Below are 15,133 nucleotides of genomic sequence, written 5' to 3' on the forward strand. Positions count from 1 at the left end.
GGGCCTGGTGTCACAACTGTGGAAGAGAAGCCTTGGGCCTGTTTGCCTCTGTTTTCTTGCAGGCCAGGCATCAAAGTGTAGCCTCTCACGTGTGCCAAAAGCACCACGTTGGAAGACGGGCCTCATTCCAGTCTGGTAGGAGAAACCGAGAGCGTGCGAGTCCGTCCAGAGTACAAGAGGTTGTGGGTTCATGATCCCAGCTGAGGAGGCGATTAGTGGACAAAATCTCACTGCTGCCTGGTATCAGACTCCCTCTTCTGTTTCCCTCTTTCTCATCCGTGTCTCTTGTTCTCCTGTTTCTCTCTCTCTCTCTCTCTCTCTCTCTCTCTCTCTCTCTCTCTCTCTCTGCAGCTGTTCCCTCTTGTTTTCTCTCACTGCACTGAGGCAGAGCCTATGCTCCAGGTTCTCATGATCTAATGCTTGGAGTGTGCAGACATAGTTCACTAGCTGCTGTATTTGAAGGGTGACCACAGACATTTCCTCAAACTGCTGATTTTCTCAGACTATCCCTTTCTTTCTCACTTTTTAAAAATTGTATTTTTCTTGCATTATTCTTTAGAGATGGGCTGTAAGAATTTCAACAGGAACTTTGGATTGAAACCGTTTCAAAAGCCAACCTCACTTAGAAGGCTACGGCAGTTTACAAGCTACTGAAAAAAGCCTTTGCTGTGCACCCCCCATAGAGGACAGCATAGTCTGGGGACCAAGGAGAAGCCCTTTGTTGGAATTCATTGCAGAGGCTGGGGAATGCAGTGTGATAAACCAGGGGCCCAGAGTAGCCCTCCTGCCAGTACCAGATGAAACAAGGCAGACATCAACCTACTGTCAAGTGTGAGTTATGGTAGCAACTCCTCTAGGCTTTCAATGTTTAAAGTGAATAAATCAGGCCTGCAGTGGACACACACACACACACACACACACACACACACACACACACACACACACAGCTTCTATGTTTCACTGCTGATCTTTAAGATACATGACTGGAAATATGTCTACGCAGAGTGATGAGGCTTTGTAGACCATACTGGTTTGATAAAACAATCATACGTTCTTGATTTACTGCAAGACCTTAAAGATGTTTAGATCTAAGTCAGTGTAGTAGTGGTGTCCATATATATAATTTAGATTTGATACCTGATTGTCAATTAATTATAATTATGGGATTATAGTTAGTCATGAATTAATATTAGCCATGGATCATGTGGCAACAAAATTGTTTTATCCAAAGCTGGCTGTATAAGCTGGCCAATGTATTATTTTGTTTGTATGAAGTTTTATAATACATTCAACCAGCAAATTCAGCAAGTTGGTCAGAAAACTGTGAGATGCACCCCTCTCGCCTTCCTCGATAACTTGATTTGTTTACTTCAAAGAGACCTCAGCCGTTGTAAAAAATGTGATGTCTTTTCCTGTCAGGGGTCAGGACTTTGGCGGTGACTCTAGTCTGCATAGTTCACTGTGTAATGTTGAGGTGCATGTTTTTCATATTGCACAGCATTTTCCTGTTCTCTAGCAGCTAACCTGATATTCCCAGAGTAAGCCAACATGCAGGGCGCAGAGAGGTCCATGAGCTGAGGGAACTCCAAGGAGGCCCAGAGCTGTGATGCTGTCAGGCCCAGCTGCAGCCCCTGTCTACCTCCAAGCAGAGAGCCCCGTCACAGAGAGCCCTGTCTAATCACCAGGCTCCTGCCAGATGCTCTCATTGCCCTCTGTGACACAGAAACCACGGTCTCCGCTCACAGACTGCATCCCTTATGCTCCCTTCTGTAAACAGGCAGCTTTTCCTGCCTGTCATGGAGTCTAGACACTTCCCCCTGTATGAGCTGGTGTTGGCGGGGCAGGGCCAGATGTGGCTTGCTGTCACTCTGAGGGAAGGCGTGAAGGCAGAAGCCTGGTCAGCTGTCATAAACGTTTTGTCAGCCAGGTGGTGGCCGAATATGAACGGGGACCTTCTGGATGCTGATTCTCATGACTCAGACCTGGTGGATGTCGGAGACCTGGTGGTGGACTCTCATACTGGCATCTAAACACAAGCCTTATAGGGAAATACAGTTTTGAGAGATGAGCCATGGGGCAGGGTGGCTCTAAACTTGATATACGCAGACATTTGTCACATGAGCCAGACACTGAATGCAGTGTTATCTAGACTTGCACTGATGTACACCCTCGTTGGCTTCTCATAAGGCAAACAGCTCATTGCAATGACGTGTTTGGCTATTGTGAAGTTAATGTGCCTGAATTCCACGTTGAGGTTCATAAAATAAAAGTCTTATTTGTGCTCATAAAATAAAAGTTCTCCCATGGTTTTGTATCCCCCAACCAAATTCACTAATTACATCTAACGAATTCTGTTGGAAGACTTATTTTATGAACCTCAACTATCCATGTCTGGTCTGAGCCTCAGTCATAGTGCACTGCACATGTATGACAAAGGAAGCTCAGAGATATCTAATGTCTAATGCAGTACTGGGTTTATGAGCAATAATGGGGTAATGGAATTGCACAAGGAGAATTGAGCTGTTAGCAGTTAAACAAACATTTTGGATGGAGCCTCTTCAAGGAAAACACGATTTGCCCTTCTGACATTCTCCTTCATCCATTTTGCAACAGTTCTGCTATGTCTATAACGCGATCAGAACATGCATACATAAGCATCTCATATGAAAGGTTCTCTTGAACCACTGGGTTGATGGTATTGTTATTTTAATGTCATTTAGCGCACTAATTATGCCTATGTCTTTTACCTAAATGTAGGTGCTCTGCACATCTAATTTCATCACAAATAGTGCAGCTAGACTCTTTTTACTGACTTTAATGAGCTACAGTCAAATATGTTTTATAGACTGAAAGACAGTAACAATTTAGAAACATGAAAATAGCAGTTAATTAACTCCGATAACCCTGAGAGCTGACAAGGTGATGAGGAATGTGTGATGTGGGTGTAAAGCAAAAAATGATGTGCTAAATAGGAATTGTTGAGAGGAGTGTTAATTATTCATCACATTACAGGATTGCTGTGAAATCATGTGACATCCTCCTTTACAGTCCTGCCCCTCTGCCTCCCATCTGTCCACATTACACTTCGTCACATTTAGCCTTATAAGGGCCCACAGTCAGCCCCCTGAGTTGGGATTTCCAGTGCTCCTTATACAGGCTATATGACTGACCAAAAAAAACCCAAGCAAAACAACTGAATCAGTTTACTTCTCACTGTCATGTCTGAACCACAGAATACACTTGAAAAGAGACCACTAAAGGACTGTGAACTCACCACAGAAGTACGAGAGATGCAGTGAGATTAGGTTTAGGAACATCCATTGTAGCTGAATGACGTGGCCTCACCCTCTGAGACAACACAGGGAGGATGTTTCATCGTACTGTGATGTATAGAATAATGTAACGAACAGCATGCTGTTTTCTTATTGCTAAACTACCTGGTGGTACAGCAGCGTGCATCTGCGTGTTGGTTAGTAGACCTTCGGTCCTGTAGTTTCACAACATAGATTACTAACGATCAGAGCATGCACCCTAGGCACAGGACACTACCCCAAATGTAAGACCATAACTTTTACTTCTCTCTGCAATTTCCACAGAAACTGCTTTATAAAGCTTTCACAATGACGTGAGAGGTTAGCGCTGGTTGGCTGTAATCGTTGCATGTCAAAGCCTTTCTCGCTTCATTCTGTGCCTTGCATGCGAAGAGCTCAATAAAACTCACACTTGCAGTTTAATTTTCTCTCTGCTTGCGCTCAGCTGTCGTCAGCTCATCACCGGATTGGGGTTCTTTCCTCGGCGCAGCACTGGCCACTGTTTTCCCAGGCCGGGGGAAGGGGGAGGGGAGAATGAGCTTACCCTCCACTTAAGAGCTGCTGAGGCACACTGCGCCAAGCTCTGATTCATAGCCGCTCTCAACACCTGCCCAGCTGGGTCTGACAGAGAAGCAGCCTCTCCTGATATTCGCTCCCACAGAATTCCATCCTGCCCAGCTGGGCATGACAGCGAGTTAGTCCGTTCTCATATAGTGTTCCCCAAGCCTATATACTCTCCCATTAGGAACCGTTCTCCCTGGGTGAATACTGGGTTTGTATTTGACATACAAATCTAGTGTTGTACTCAAATTCAGCTCACTGCTGTGTATTCCAAAGGGTGTCACAAGGCCCAGCTCCATGACACTAGTAAAACAGTGAGCGTTAATGAAGACTAGTAGAGACTAAAACTATTACAAATGAGTGAATTCAGTGAATTCTCAGAAAGTGCGCCGGGTGGTTATCTGTCAGACAGTAGGGCTGTATGATTTTAACGATACCCGACACTGTTAAATATCATAACCTTTATTTGAATTGAGCATATAACCTTGATACACATGGCTGGAATGCCTTTTATGAGTCCCGTTACCACGTTATGCAAGATCCTCAATGGTACCGCCTTCAGCAGCTAGGGCAACGAGCAATGTAGATGTGTTTGTCTAACAACATTTTGCTACCAATCTGGAATATATCTTACACGTTCATGTGAAATTAAAACGTTAAGGTAACTGAAAAGTTTTACCTTTATCACAAGTAACTACTTAATCACATTTGCCTGGGTTCAGCTTGAACTCGGAGTGGGATTGAATGCGAATGAGTATCTTTGAAGAGTTTCCCCTCAGATGGTAGTGAGCGTTCAATTTAGCGCCCTCTAGTGTTCATAAATAAATTGACATGCTTGTAGCTCTTCAAGGAGCTAAACTGCTTGCTTTGATACATGTTGCAACCCAATAATAATGCTGTGTCTACCTGTCTTGAGGAGAAAATCCAGAGAAGACCAGTTGCTATGGAAACTTGATATCTCTTTGAGCAGTTGTGTAGCCCCAGCTGTGAGCAATATTTGCATTTGCGTCCCCCTAAACAAAGGAACTCTGTTAAGCAAAAATGTAACCGATGCATGACCCAGGAAGCAAAAACAGCTTAATGTTTGAACTAAACCTGCACATCATGTTAATCAATCATGAAATAAATGAATATTTTAAAACAATCAATTAAAATACATTTTGATAATACATGTTTTTGAATGAGACAGTCAACACTCAAAAACCATTACACCCAAGTTTGTTTATTTCATCTTTTCTCGGCAGTAGGCCAATGTACAAAACAGCTGTATTTACAAGGTCGACTGCACAAAAGCATAAACCGGTCATGTGTGTAGTTGTTTAATAGGAGCATATAGCAATGTTTTATCAACAACCTGCATAGAACAGCACAGATTTCTCCCCCAAACCACTGAAACTACAATATGTATACTTGTAGCATAAAAGAACCACAATTCACAACAGGGCACAAATAGGCCAAGCAAGGTTGCCCAAAGCAATTTCATTCAAACATAGTTTATTTTGTACGACTACAGAAATGATGCTGCATTATCTTGAGACCTGCATTTCAACATGTAAACACACAACAATGACACATGAAAGGGGGACAGATTTGAAATATGCTCATTAAAACGCAATCCTCCCATTAACCTGCTACTTCTGTGTATCATGACAAGAATTGAAGTAATTAATGAGCACTACACAGGTTTGATTGCTGTTGTGTAACCAAAGATAAAGTCCTTGTATGTGCAAATATACTTGAATAATAAAGTGTTATTCTGATTCTGATCATGTAGTGGTTAAAGGGACAATCAATCACAAACAGGCAGTTAACTTAATTATTTTCACAAACACGTAGCTTCATATGTACATTAACAGTGATATCTACAGCTAGTTCACAGCCTCCTTGATCATGGACATTTCTTACAGTAAGGCAACTCAGTTCATACACAATGCACCATTTTGTGCTGGTTATTTTTCAGTGATCAATCATGTTTAGTTAAATAAGGGCACCCGATGATTTTGGCATTGCTGAGGTTAACAGACAGGACTGTTATCTGGATACAGATTAAGCAGAGTATAGCAACAACAACAATTTTTTAAAAAGTATTCTAAATGGGAAAATCCCAATTTACATTGTAAACGGAGATTAGATTTTGGCATACACATATTACAAAGACTAAAATTAATATCCAAAAAGCATCCCAGAGAAGTGGATTTTACAATGTCTATTTATAATCCAAATCCTTTCTGATTTGATTTTCATAGTAGCTCAGAAGGCACCCATCAGTCCTCCAAGTCTTTTTTCATTACTCTCCACAGGTCTACTGGACATATGGCCTGTGTGTCCACATACCGAAAGCAACCAAGACACCAATTTATACTCATGTTAGCATAACACACAATGCCAAGTCTATGAAAGAACTGACAATATGATGTATATTGTTGAAGTTCTACATAATTGAGGAGCATTCCACGGCTATAACAAGGACCCAAATAAAGGACCATGTATCGCTAGACTGGAATTACAACCCTGATACACTAGGCTGTAACTGTGGCAAAACCAAACTAAGAAGCTTCACTTTGAGTGCAAGGCAAAACACGTGCTGTAACGTTAAAGTGTAACATACAGCTAGACAGTCGGAAGCTGGGCATATTTAACGGGTTTGTGCAAAACAAAATTCCCCTGCATAAATCACCTGCTTGAGCATTAAGGCATTTACATGTAACGTCGCTAGCAAGTTCTGCAGAAAGAATATCCACTCCATAATTACTGGAGTTAAGCATAATTAACTTGTCCCTTTTTGTCTTTCACTGCTAGTGATGCAGGCCTTGTTTGCTGGACTCTGCAGGGATGCATTTCCATCTGCTTTCTCTGACTGCTCCTTCCCCATACCAGCATTTACGTTAGCCTTTAACGTCTTTGATTCGACATCGACCGATACGTCTACGTTAACTGCACATTTGTCATGAGTTGTAAGCAACACAAGTAATTTAATCTGTATCAACAGTTATTTCAAGATCAAATGAAGGAACAAAACAGCAACAAAACAGCAACAAAAAAACCCCTGCTGATATCAATGCCTCAGACACATTTCAGGCGTCCTTGTGGTAGATCTGAAAGAGACCTTGTTGAACACAGAAATGCAGAAAATGTTCATGTTTTTCAGGGTGCAGGGGGTTTGCAGCTTTAGGACAATAAACAGACAGCGTTCTTTATTAAATGAGCACACAGATTCACAGGGCAAAAAGCACATCAGACACAGACCCAAAAACTAAATTCTATACTGAGGCTGAGTGGGAGGACTGAGAGACAAGTAGCCATGCAGTATAATTGAGGTCAGCCTGTGAAACCACCCCAACCCCGCCCCCTGCCCCCAATATCTGTCTCTTATATACACACATGCACACACTTCTGCACTGTGCCACCTGGTTAAAATGAAGTCTGGTGCAGAGCATGGTCACATGATCATGTCCTGTCCCCTCTCACTCTAGTGGCAGACTGGAGTTATCTTCGGCATCATCATCGTCGTCGCCGTCAGCAATCACAGCCAGAACCAGGGCTCACCTCTCTTCTGTGAGGGGGTGTTTTTAGGGGAATGCTACTGAGGGCGACACTGATAAACATGGAGAAACAAGGTATTTGAGCATAAGGTACACTGACATGAATAAAAACTATATCAGACTTATTAGAAATATTCTTTTATAAAGGAAAATTACTGAATGCTTTAAATTTACATTCTTACTTTGTTCTTAACATCTAAAACAATAGAAAAGTCAATATTTTGATCAAAGTTAGAAAGGCTCTTTTATCTGTCTCCTTTTATCTTACAGTGTAATGGTCGTATAGATTTATTTCTTACAGTAATGCTTTGGTTATGTTTGCTGACGTTTGGTAGATTAGTGAGGGTCTGTTGAGAGAGAGCTGACCTTTCGATGGAAATCCATGAAGCAATCAGATGGGGGAGGCTAGCAGTTCTGCATAGGGCCCACACACATACACACAGTTATCAGGCTTAAAAGGGAAGAAGCAAAAATGTCTCACTTGTGCATAATTCACATACGTTACACACACACACACACACACACACACACACACACACACACACGCTTCTCTTGTGACTGTGTGTGTATTTATGCTGCGGAGAACATTTTTAGACACTTGCATGCAATTAAGAACCATTATTTTCAAGTAAATGTAACAAAGAGAAGAAATAACATGAACAGAAACCACACGGTCTGGTCTGGATACTAACATACACTACACCCGTAGTGAACACCACTTGTTTAAACCTTAAAAAGTAAGAAAGCAGACTGTTTGAAAATTTAGACTTCATTGAACCTCAAACTATAATAAAAAAGAATTTCAAAAACAAATATTTATATGTAGTTGTTATGTTACTTGTATGCAGCTCTATTTGCACAAGCTAAATAAGCGAGATGTTTAAATAGCTGCAGTTAGATAATTTAGCTCAGCACTGCTAGGTGTCTTACCGATGTCGATTTGTGGTCGTGCGGTCGTTCCAGCTTGATGCGGATGTCCGTGCGATTTGGCTCACTGCCCTTCCGGCCTTCTGGGTGGCTGGGTCTGCCTGCAGCTAGGACAGGCACAGTCCAGGGTGAGCCTTCCTACACTCACCTTGTCTCACATCAGCACACATGTGCAACTGGAGCGCATCATTCATTTTGTGCACGGATGAACCTCATCTCTTTGCGCAGTGACAGCTACAGCACAGGTGGTCTGAACTGCTCATGGGTAATCCCGGGAAGTGGCTCAGACAGGCACCGGTTTAACAGTCCAGCATGTTGGGCTGCTGTGGGCTCACCGGGACAGCTCCCCCTGCTGGTGGTGCTGACGCTCCTCATGCTGTCCTCCAGCCACGCGCTGTAAGTGAAGGAGTCCCGCTTGTGTGGCGTCCCTGCCGAAGACATGCTCTCCTGCAGACAAACATAAACGCACGTGCATGCTTACTCTGTGCGGTCGACACGCCGTAGACCTGTTGGGTGTATTTGCTGCTGTGTGGGGTGGGTGGAGCTGTTGGGCAAGTGTATTTGCTGCTGTGTGGGGTGGTTGGATCTGATAGGCGTGGGTATTTGCTGCGGTGTGGGGTGGGTGGCGCTCACCATGCCTGTGTCGTAGTCGTCCGGGGCTTCGGCCTCGTTCTCCTCCACCACGCTGGCGAAGCTGCTGGCATTCGAGGAGGAGCGGGACAAGTCCTGAGCTTCAGGGATTGAGGGAGCCCTACAACACATGGCTGAGCTACACACACACACACACACACACACACACACACACACACACACACACACACACACACACACACAATTTACTAAACTGTGCACCACTGGAGCAATATACTGCTACACGTATGCTCTAGCCAAACCCTAAACTGTACAAATCTAAAACACTTAATTCCATATTCTGCTAATATAAATTCTCTGACAGTCATGTTCCCTACCTGTTCTTAGTAGTGAGGACCTCAGGGGAGCTCTGATTGGAGGAGTTTTCAGACTTGGGGTCCTGGGAGGCGTGCCCACTGTCAGGAGTTTTCTGAGTGCTGGACATAAACCCCCAGACCATTAGATGGCAGCAAAGGCATCCCTTAAACGTTATACAGTACCACTCCAGTTATGCTCACATGTACTTGCTATACTGTTGGTTAGTATAGAAGTGTATTAGACATCAATTTGTAAATAATATGATGCATCAGTTTGCTGAATGATAAGAATCTCAAAAGAGCACATCAATCTGAAAGTTGCACTGTGTCACTGTTTTACATAAAAACATATAGAACTCTGTCTTCATGAGTTTGTCAAAACCGTTACATATGGTTCCACGACTTATAACGGGCATCTTTCTGACTTTGGTATTTTTGTTTCGGTAATTTCATGCTCAACACACCGCGTGAGGGTGAGAAGGTCGGCATGATGTATTGGGAGTTGTGTGTAAACAAGGCAACACTAGATGATGTGTTGGTATTTTTATGAAACCTGCGATAAGCGCCCCGGGTACAATGTTAAACACTGCACTCAGCAATTTGTTCATTCCATCAGCAAACGAAATGGATGCAGGAAATTCACAGTGAGTCATGCAATAATGCTAATAATCCTAGATCTGATGCTCCATGGCCAGGAATACTAATACATTCAGAACTGAAATCCTAAATCTAATAGCACTAAATCCTCTTTAACTATAGGCTACGTTCAAGGAGTCATAACTAGCTCTACCCTTACCATACATACAGAAGGAGATGAGAAAAATGCGACTTCACAACATTCAAAGTACTTTCTCCATAGTGTTTTCAAAGCTGCACTTTTTTATTGTAGGATCACAGTGCACAATGGTTTGAAAGGTGCAAGATAAGCAATGATTGGCTGAGAAGTTATTAATTAATCAGTCATCACTCCTGCTTATTTTATTGGCCCAATTCACTCGGTGCCTTTGTGCACAGCATGTATGGATGCGCTTAGAAAAAAGAGGGAGGCGTGCCTTTCCATGTTCTTTCAGTGTAGCAGAGATCACGCGGGTCATGCTGCCTGCTGAAATCAGGGCCCTAAACGTTGCAGGTGCACAGGCCACACATGCTTTGAGTTTGTGTCAAGCACACTCGCTTCCCTTACGTACTGACACTTTCCCTCTGGGAATTCTTATTATACATAACTAAACCTTGGTGAAGAGTGGCCAGTTAGTTGCACTGCGAATTTCAAATGCATGTTTAATTTGATCAAAGGTGCAATAGCTTAGTACTTCAGGTCTATTGTGGATTTTGAGGTTATCTAAAGGGCCAGGCTGCCCTCTGTTTAGAGAGGCGGTGCTCTACGGTGCCTTCGGTACTTGGAGGGATCCGTGGCAGGCCTGCCGCCCCTGACACTGATGCCAGGCAGAGAGACACAGAGCACAGTCCTGTCCTCAGACAAAACGGTAGTGACCCTTCCCCACTCATGCGCGCACACGCACACACACGCACACGCACACACACAACCTTGCTCCAATGAGAGGCCTGCTAAAACAGCTGGCTCTGGCTGGGAGGTCCACATTAACGTCATGACCTGTGGCATCTCACGAGCGACTGCTCCCGTGGGGCTGCGTTAGCTCCTCACCTTCTCTCCTGCACCTCCTGGATGTTTTCAATGCCGATAGCACTGCTTCGGCGAGAGCTGAACGGGCCAGACTTCTTCCTGGTAGGACTTTTCCCAGGAATGATTAGAGACTGCAAGAGAGAAACACTGCCAGTGAGCTTTAGCTCGCACATCAACTTATAACCTGACATCATGCCCCATCTCACAGTGATAAAGTACATCAGAGCAGAAGCACAGTTGTTACCTCTTTAAAGCAACTGCTTATTGGGGTCGGACTGTCCTTAACGTTACATAATTTTTTCTCGTTTGCTTGTTAGTGTCTGCCTGGGCACTATGCCTGTTTCACATTTTATGTTATTTCATAAGGATTCGTCTTTTTTTTTTTTTTAGAGCAGTTATCGTGACAAGCCGTGCGCCAACATCTCTGGGAGACGGGAAGCCGCTGACGTGAGGCTGGACTCGCTGGCGGCAATGTGGCGGCGAGGCACGGGCCTGGTTACAGTGTGCCCTCCGGGCCGGGGGTTCTGGCTGCCGCAGCTGGCCTTCCATACGTCTCGGAGATGAAAGCCAGGGGTCTGGCAAGTCGGGCCCCTGCTCAGCTCTGCCCTCTCTGAGGGGCCCAAGGGGCCAACCTGACAGGCCCTGCTCAGCTCTGCTCTCTCTGTGGGGTTTTGTTCTCTCAGCCCGCACGCCGGGGTTTTACTGCTTCCACTTTAAGACTTCCAAAATGTGACTTGAAAAAGCCTTTAAAAATATATCTAAAATGGCTTTAAGAGCTTCAGCGGGACTCTGAATTTGTTTCCCCTACATTTCATGTTCCTACGCTACCCAACTGTAAACACAGCACGAATAGCAGACATGAGCAAGGACTGTACATTCCACAGCGGGGGGGGGGGGGGGGTCGTGCATCAGGCAGGGCAACGTGGGACAGCGGGTGGAAAAACACGAAAAGTGACATGGAAAGTGAGGTGCTGGAGAGGAACTGTGACATTTTGCAATAGGCCTCTGCGACTTTTCCGAGTGATCTAGTGGTCTCGTACGAGTCGTCCGTGTGAATGCGGGAGCGAAGAAGCCAGCAGACCTGGTTAAGGCTCCCACTGCATGACAGCATGCTGTCGCTACAGCAACAGGCGTGTGTTATCACCTAGAGAATATGGCATTTGCTAGAGGTATCTACAGGCAGAATCTTTAAATACACTAGAATGTGGAATGAATGCAATAAGCGGGTAACAGTATGACGGCAATTATGTATGATAAACTAAACTTAAGTCAAACTTAATTAACTTATTATCCACTAGGGGTGAATTAAATAAGGAGGTTGACTTGAGGGCTGTTTCCATATCTGCTCATGCCATGCCATAGTCATGTGATGGTGTGGTAATGGATGTCATGCAGTGAGAGATGTAGAGTGATAGAGGAGTGAGAGTTAAACATGAACCTCTTCTATCGTTCCTATCCCTATGGCACTGCCGCGACGTCCGTATTTACTGGGACTTTTCCCTGGGACAAGCAATGACTGCAGAAGGCCGAGAGAGAGAGAGAGAGAGAGAGAGAGAAAAACCATGAGTTGTCATGCAGAACGTTATGTTATAAAACAATGCAGGCCAACTGAGGTGTCTGATCATTTTAAAGCAGTTTTAAACAGTTACAGGTCATGATCACAACAGAGTAGCCAAATGAGAGGAGAGGGACCTGAGGAGCCATGGTGTATACGGAGGCCTGTGAGGGACAAGAGAGCATAGAGCAGAGCTGAGGAGAGGAGCACACAGCAGTGTTAGACACATCAGGACACTGCAGACAAGGTCTTATTTGCACCATATAGTACATAGGATACACACATACACACACATACACATACGGGTTACCACAATTATGACATTGGTTAAGATAGACAATACAGGTTAGTTGTACACAAAGGATTTATTGGGTTCATCATTATTATTCACGCTGCAGAGCTTTGGTATATCCAACAGAGCTCTGGAAGATATCTACAGGAGAAGAAATTCTCTAAGAATTCTAAGGGGCTCTTCTATGGGCTTTCATTTGGTGCAATGCACTATGCAGATGCCTGCATCAGAAAACTCGCTTCAGTCTTCAACCTTAGCCAAGGTCAGAAAATCTATACAACTGACATAAAATGAAAATACAGGAGGTTTTGGCCAGAAAACACAGTGGGGCTGGTAATAAAAACAACAGAACAGGAGTGCATTGATCCAGGCTGTTTCTCTGCAGATAAAGATGGAGAGAGGAGGGCACCAGAGGGACCTGAGCAGACTGGGGTGAGTCACCTTGCTTCTGAGAGCTGTAACTATCCTTGGGTCTGGAAAGAGCTCCATTAGGGCAGCTGTGCTTGGCAGAAAGGAGCCCTGACATAGATGGAGAGGAGCTGGCTGGCTCACTGGTTGACTGGCTGGATGGTTGGTTGATTGGGGTTGGCGGGGGACAGTGCAATTTGTTCCCTACTGTGTTATACTCACCACACACAGCAAAGCACAGCTCAGCTCATCTGCTAATTATGCCTATAGACAAAACACCAGAGCAGCAAAAACCCTCTTACACACACACACACACACACTTCTCACTCAGCAGGTTGTCAAGTAGACTGTACATGCACACACTGATGCTTCAGGGAATACACAAACACATTCGCATCCTCCTTCTGATCCTACCAAGCAAACCTGCAAATCCATCTTAAAACCTCTCAGCAAACACTACTGTTCAGACTCTGGAGAAAAAAGGGCAAGAACATTTTGAATGAGGGCATGAATATTTTCATATGGAAGCCCAAAACTTTTTTTGGTACAAGAATCATGTCCAACATTCTGGGCAAAATGTGTTCGAAGGCAATATGTGACTCACTCCAGAGCATTGGATGGTATAGCTGTCAGAACCCAGTGGATCTCAAACACCGCATGCCAACAGGAACTCTTTCATAATAAGGTCAACTCCTATCCAAGATGGGAGGGAACACTCCTGACTAGATAGGCACTGCAACGCTTCTCTGATACTTGTCTTATAAGACCTGATTCTACTACAGCAGATGGACATTTTAACTACATTATTATTATTAGGTAAGATGTGTAAGACCAGAGAGTGCACTGGAGTGAGTTTCAAAGGCAGTGAAAGAAGAAAATTACTAGGTTCCATTAGTAAGATAATTAAAATATTAGATTTATTAAGGCAAATAATGTTAAGATTTACACACTGTACATTAAAAATGAATAAACTGGCCACTTGTGTCTTTTTTGTAGCTCACCTATTAAATGTTAGTCTTATTTTGTTTGCACTTATTTGGTTTGTCTTCACTGTGTTAGAATCTGTTTAGAGAGGATCTAACTCTTTAAATGGGATAGCAAGGCAGTTCCCGATCTAGCAACTGCTGGTGTGTGAGGGTGTGACTGGTGGGGTGAAGCACACTGTGGGTGAGTGTGGTAGGGCTGGGAATGAGGACATCGTTCACCGCATCTCGAGGCCAGAGGGGCGGGACGCATTACTTACTATCCCGGGAATTTTGGGGGTCTCTGGTGAGTGGAGGCGATGGCCGTTGTTGCTGTGGGTAAAACTGCCGCTGTGACTAGAGGAGACTGGGTGCTTCCTGCTACTGAAACCCAAGGTGTCCAGAGAGTGGCTTCTGCTGCGCATCACCCGCTAAGGGTCGGAGAGAGACATGGGAGGAGACATTGTGAGCGAGGCGCAGGGCAACGCAGGGGCCCACCTCAAGGGAGCCGCGAGCCACGAAGCCGAGGGGAAAGGGGAAATGTGTGAAAAGCCAGACCCTTAGTTAGCGAGGACACCCGGCAGAGCTGAAGAGAAGGTGAGAGCCATCACCGAATGTAGCGTCGAGGAGAGTTAAAGCTCTGCGAGTACAGAGAAACCGAATGGAAATGCATGCAGGCTACAATCAGGCAGTAAGGTTAAAGGAACAGGGCAGAGCAGAACTGTGATTCTGATTAATCAGTTCATGCTTAAAGGGCCCCCCCATCATAGAAAATGGAATTTCCCTCACTGTACTGAAATAAAGAATTTTTAATTAATATGTAAATATGACTATGTAACTATGTATATGTAAAGTTCCAAAACACGCCATTCATTCCTCCAGTCCATATTTGTAATTTAAGATGCAGAAAAAAGCTCATTCTGAAATCACAGTTTCTCTGAATTCCCAAGAACAATTTCATTTACATATCTCTACCCATTTCTTTT

The 15,133-nt window shown here is 44.2% G+C and overlaps 1 protein-coding gene across 8 annotated transcripts in view; it reads right to left on the reverse strand.

Moving 5' to 3' along the window:
• Positions 1 to 5,073: 5,073 nt before the first annotated feature.
• The window catches only part of rap1gap (RAP1 GTPase activating protein), a 53,169-nt gene continuing 43,109 nt past the window's right edge, over positions 5,074 to 15,133 (reverse strand). For 4 of the 8 annotated variants that reach the window (XM_035522510.1, XM_035522507.1, XM_035522514.1 and 1 more), the window contains 9 exons: positions 14,429 to 14,578; positions 12,369 to 12,446; positions 10,952 to 11,061; positions 9,310 to 9,408; positions 8,975 to 9,110; positions 8,677 to 8,788; positions 8,345 to 8,448; positions 7,781 to 7,828; positions 5,074 to 7,467 (listed from right to left, as the gene is read on the reverse strand). In XM_035522510.1, the coding sequence (XP_035378403.1) occupies positions 7,820 to 7,828; positions 8,345 to 8,448; positions 8,677 to 8,788; positions 8,975 to 9,110; positions 9,310 to 9,408; positions 10,952 to 11,061; positions 12,369 to 12,446; positions 14,429 to 14,578 (798 nt within the window). In that variant the 3' untranslated portion in view covers positions 5,074 to 7,467; positions 7,781 to 7,819. The remainder of the gene's footprint in view (positions 7,468 to 7,780; positions 7,829 to 8,344; positions 8,449 to 8,676; positions 8,789 to 8,974; positions 9,111 to 9,309; positions 9,409 to 10,951; positions 11,062 to 12,368; positions 12,447 to 14,428; positions 14,579 to 15,133) is intronic. The other 4 variants (XM_035522508.1, XM_035522511.1, XM_035522512.1 and 1 more) reach the window with 4 other exon arrangements.

The sequence above is a fragment of the Electrophorus electricus genome, chromosome 24, assembly GCF_013358815.1.
Source record: "Electrophorus electricus isolate fEleEle1 chromosome 24, fEleEle1.pri, whole genome shotgun sequence".
NCBI lineage: Eukaryota > Metazoa > Chordata > Actinopteri > Gymnotiformes > Gymnotidae > Electrophorus > Electrophorus electricus.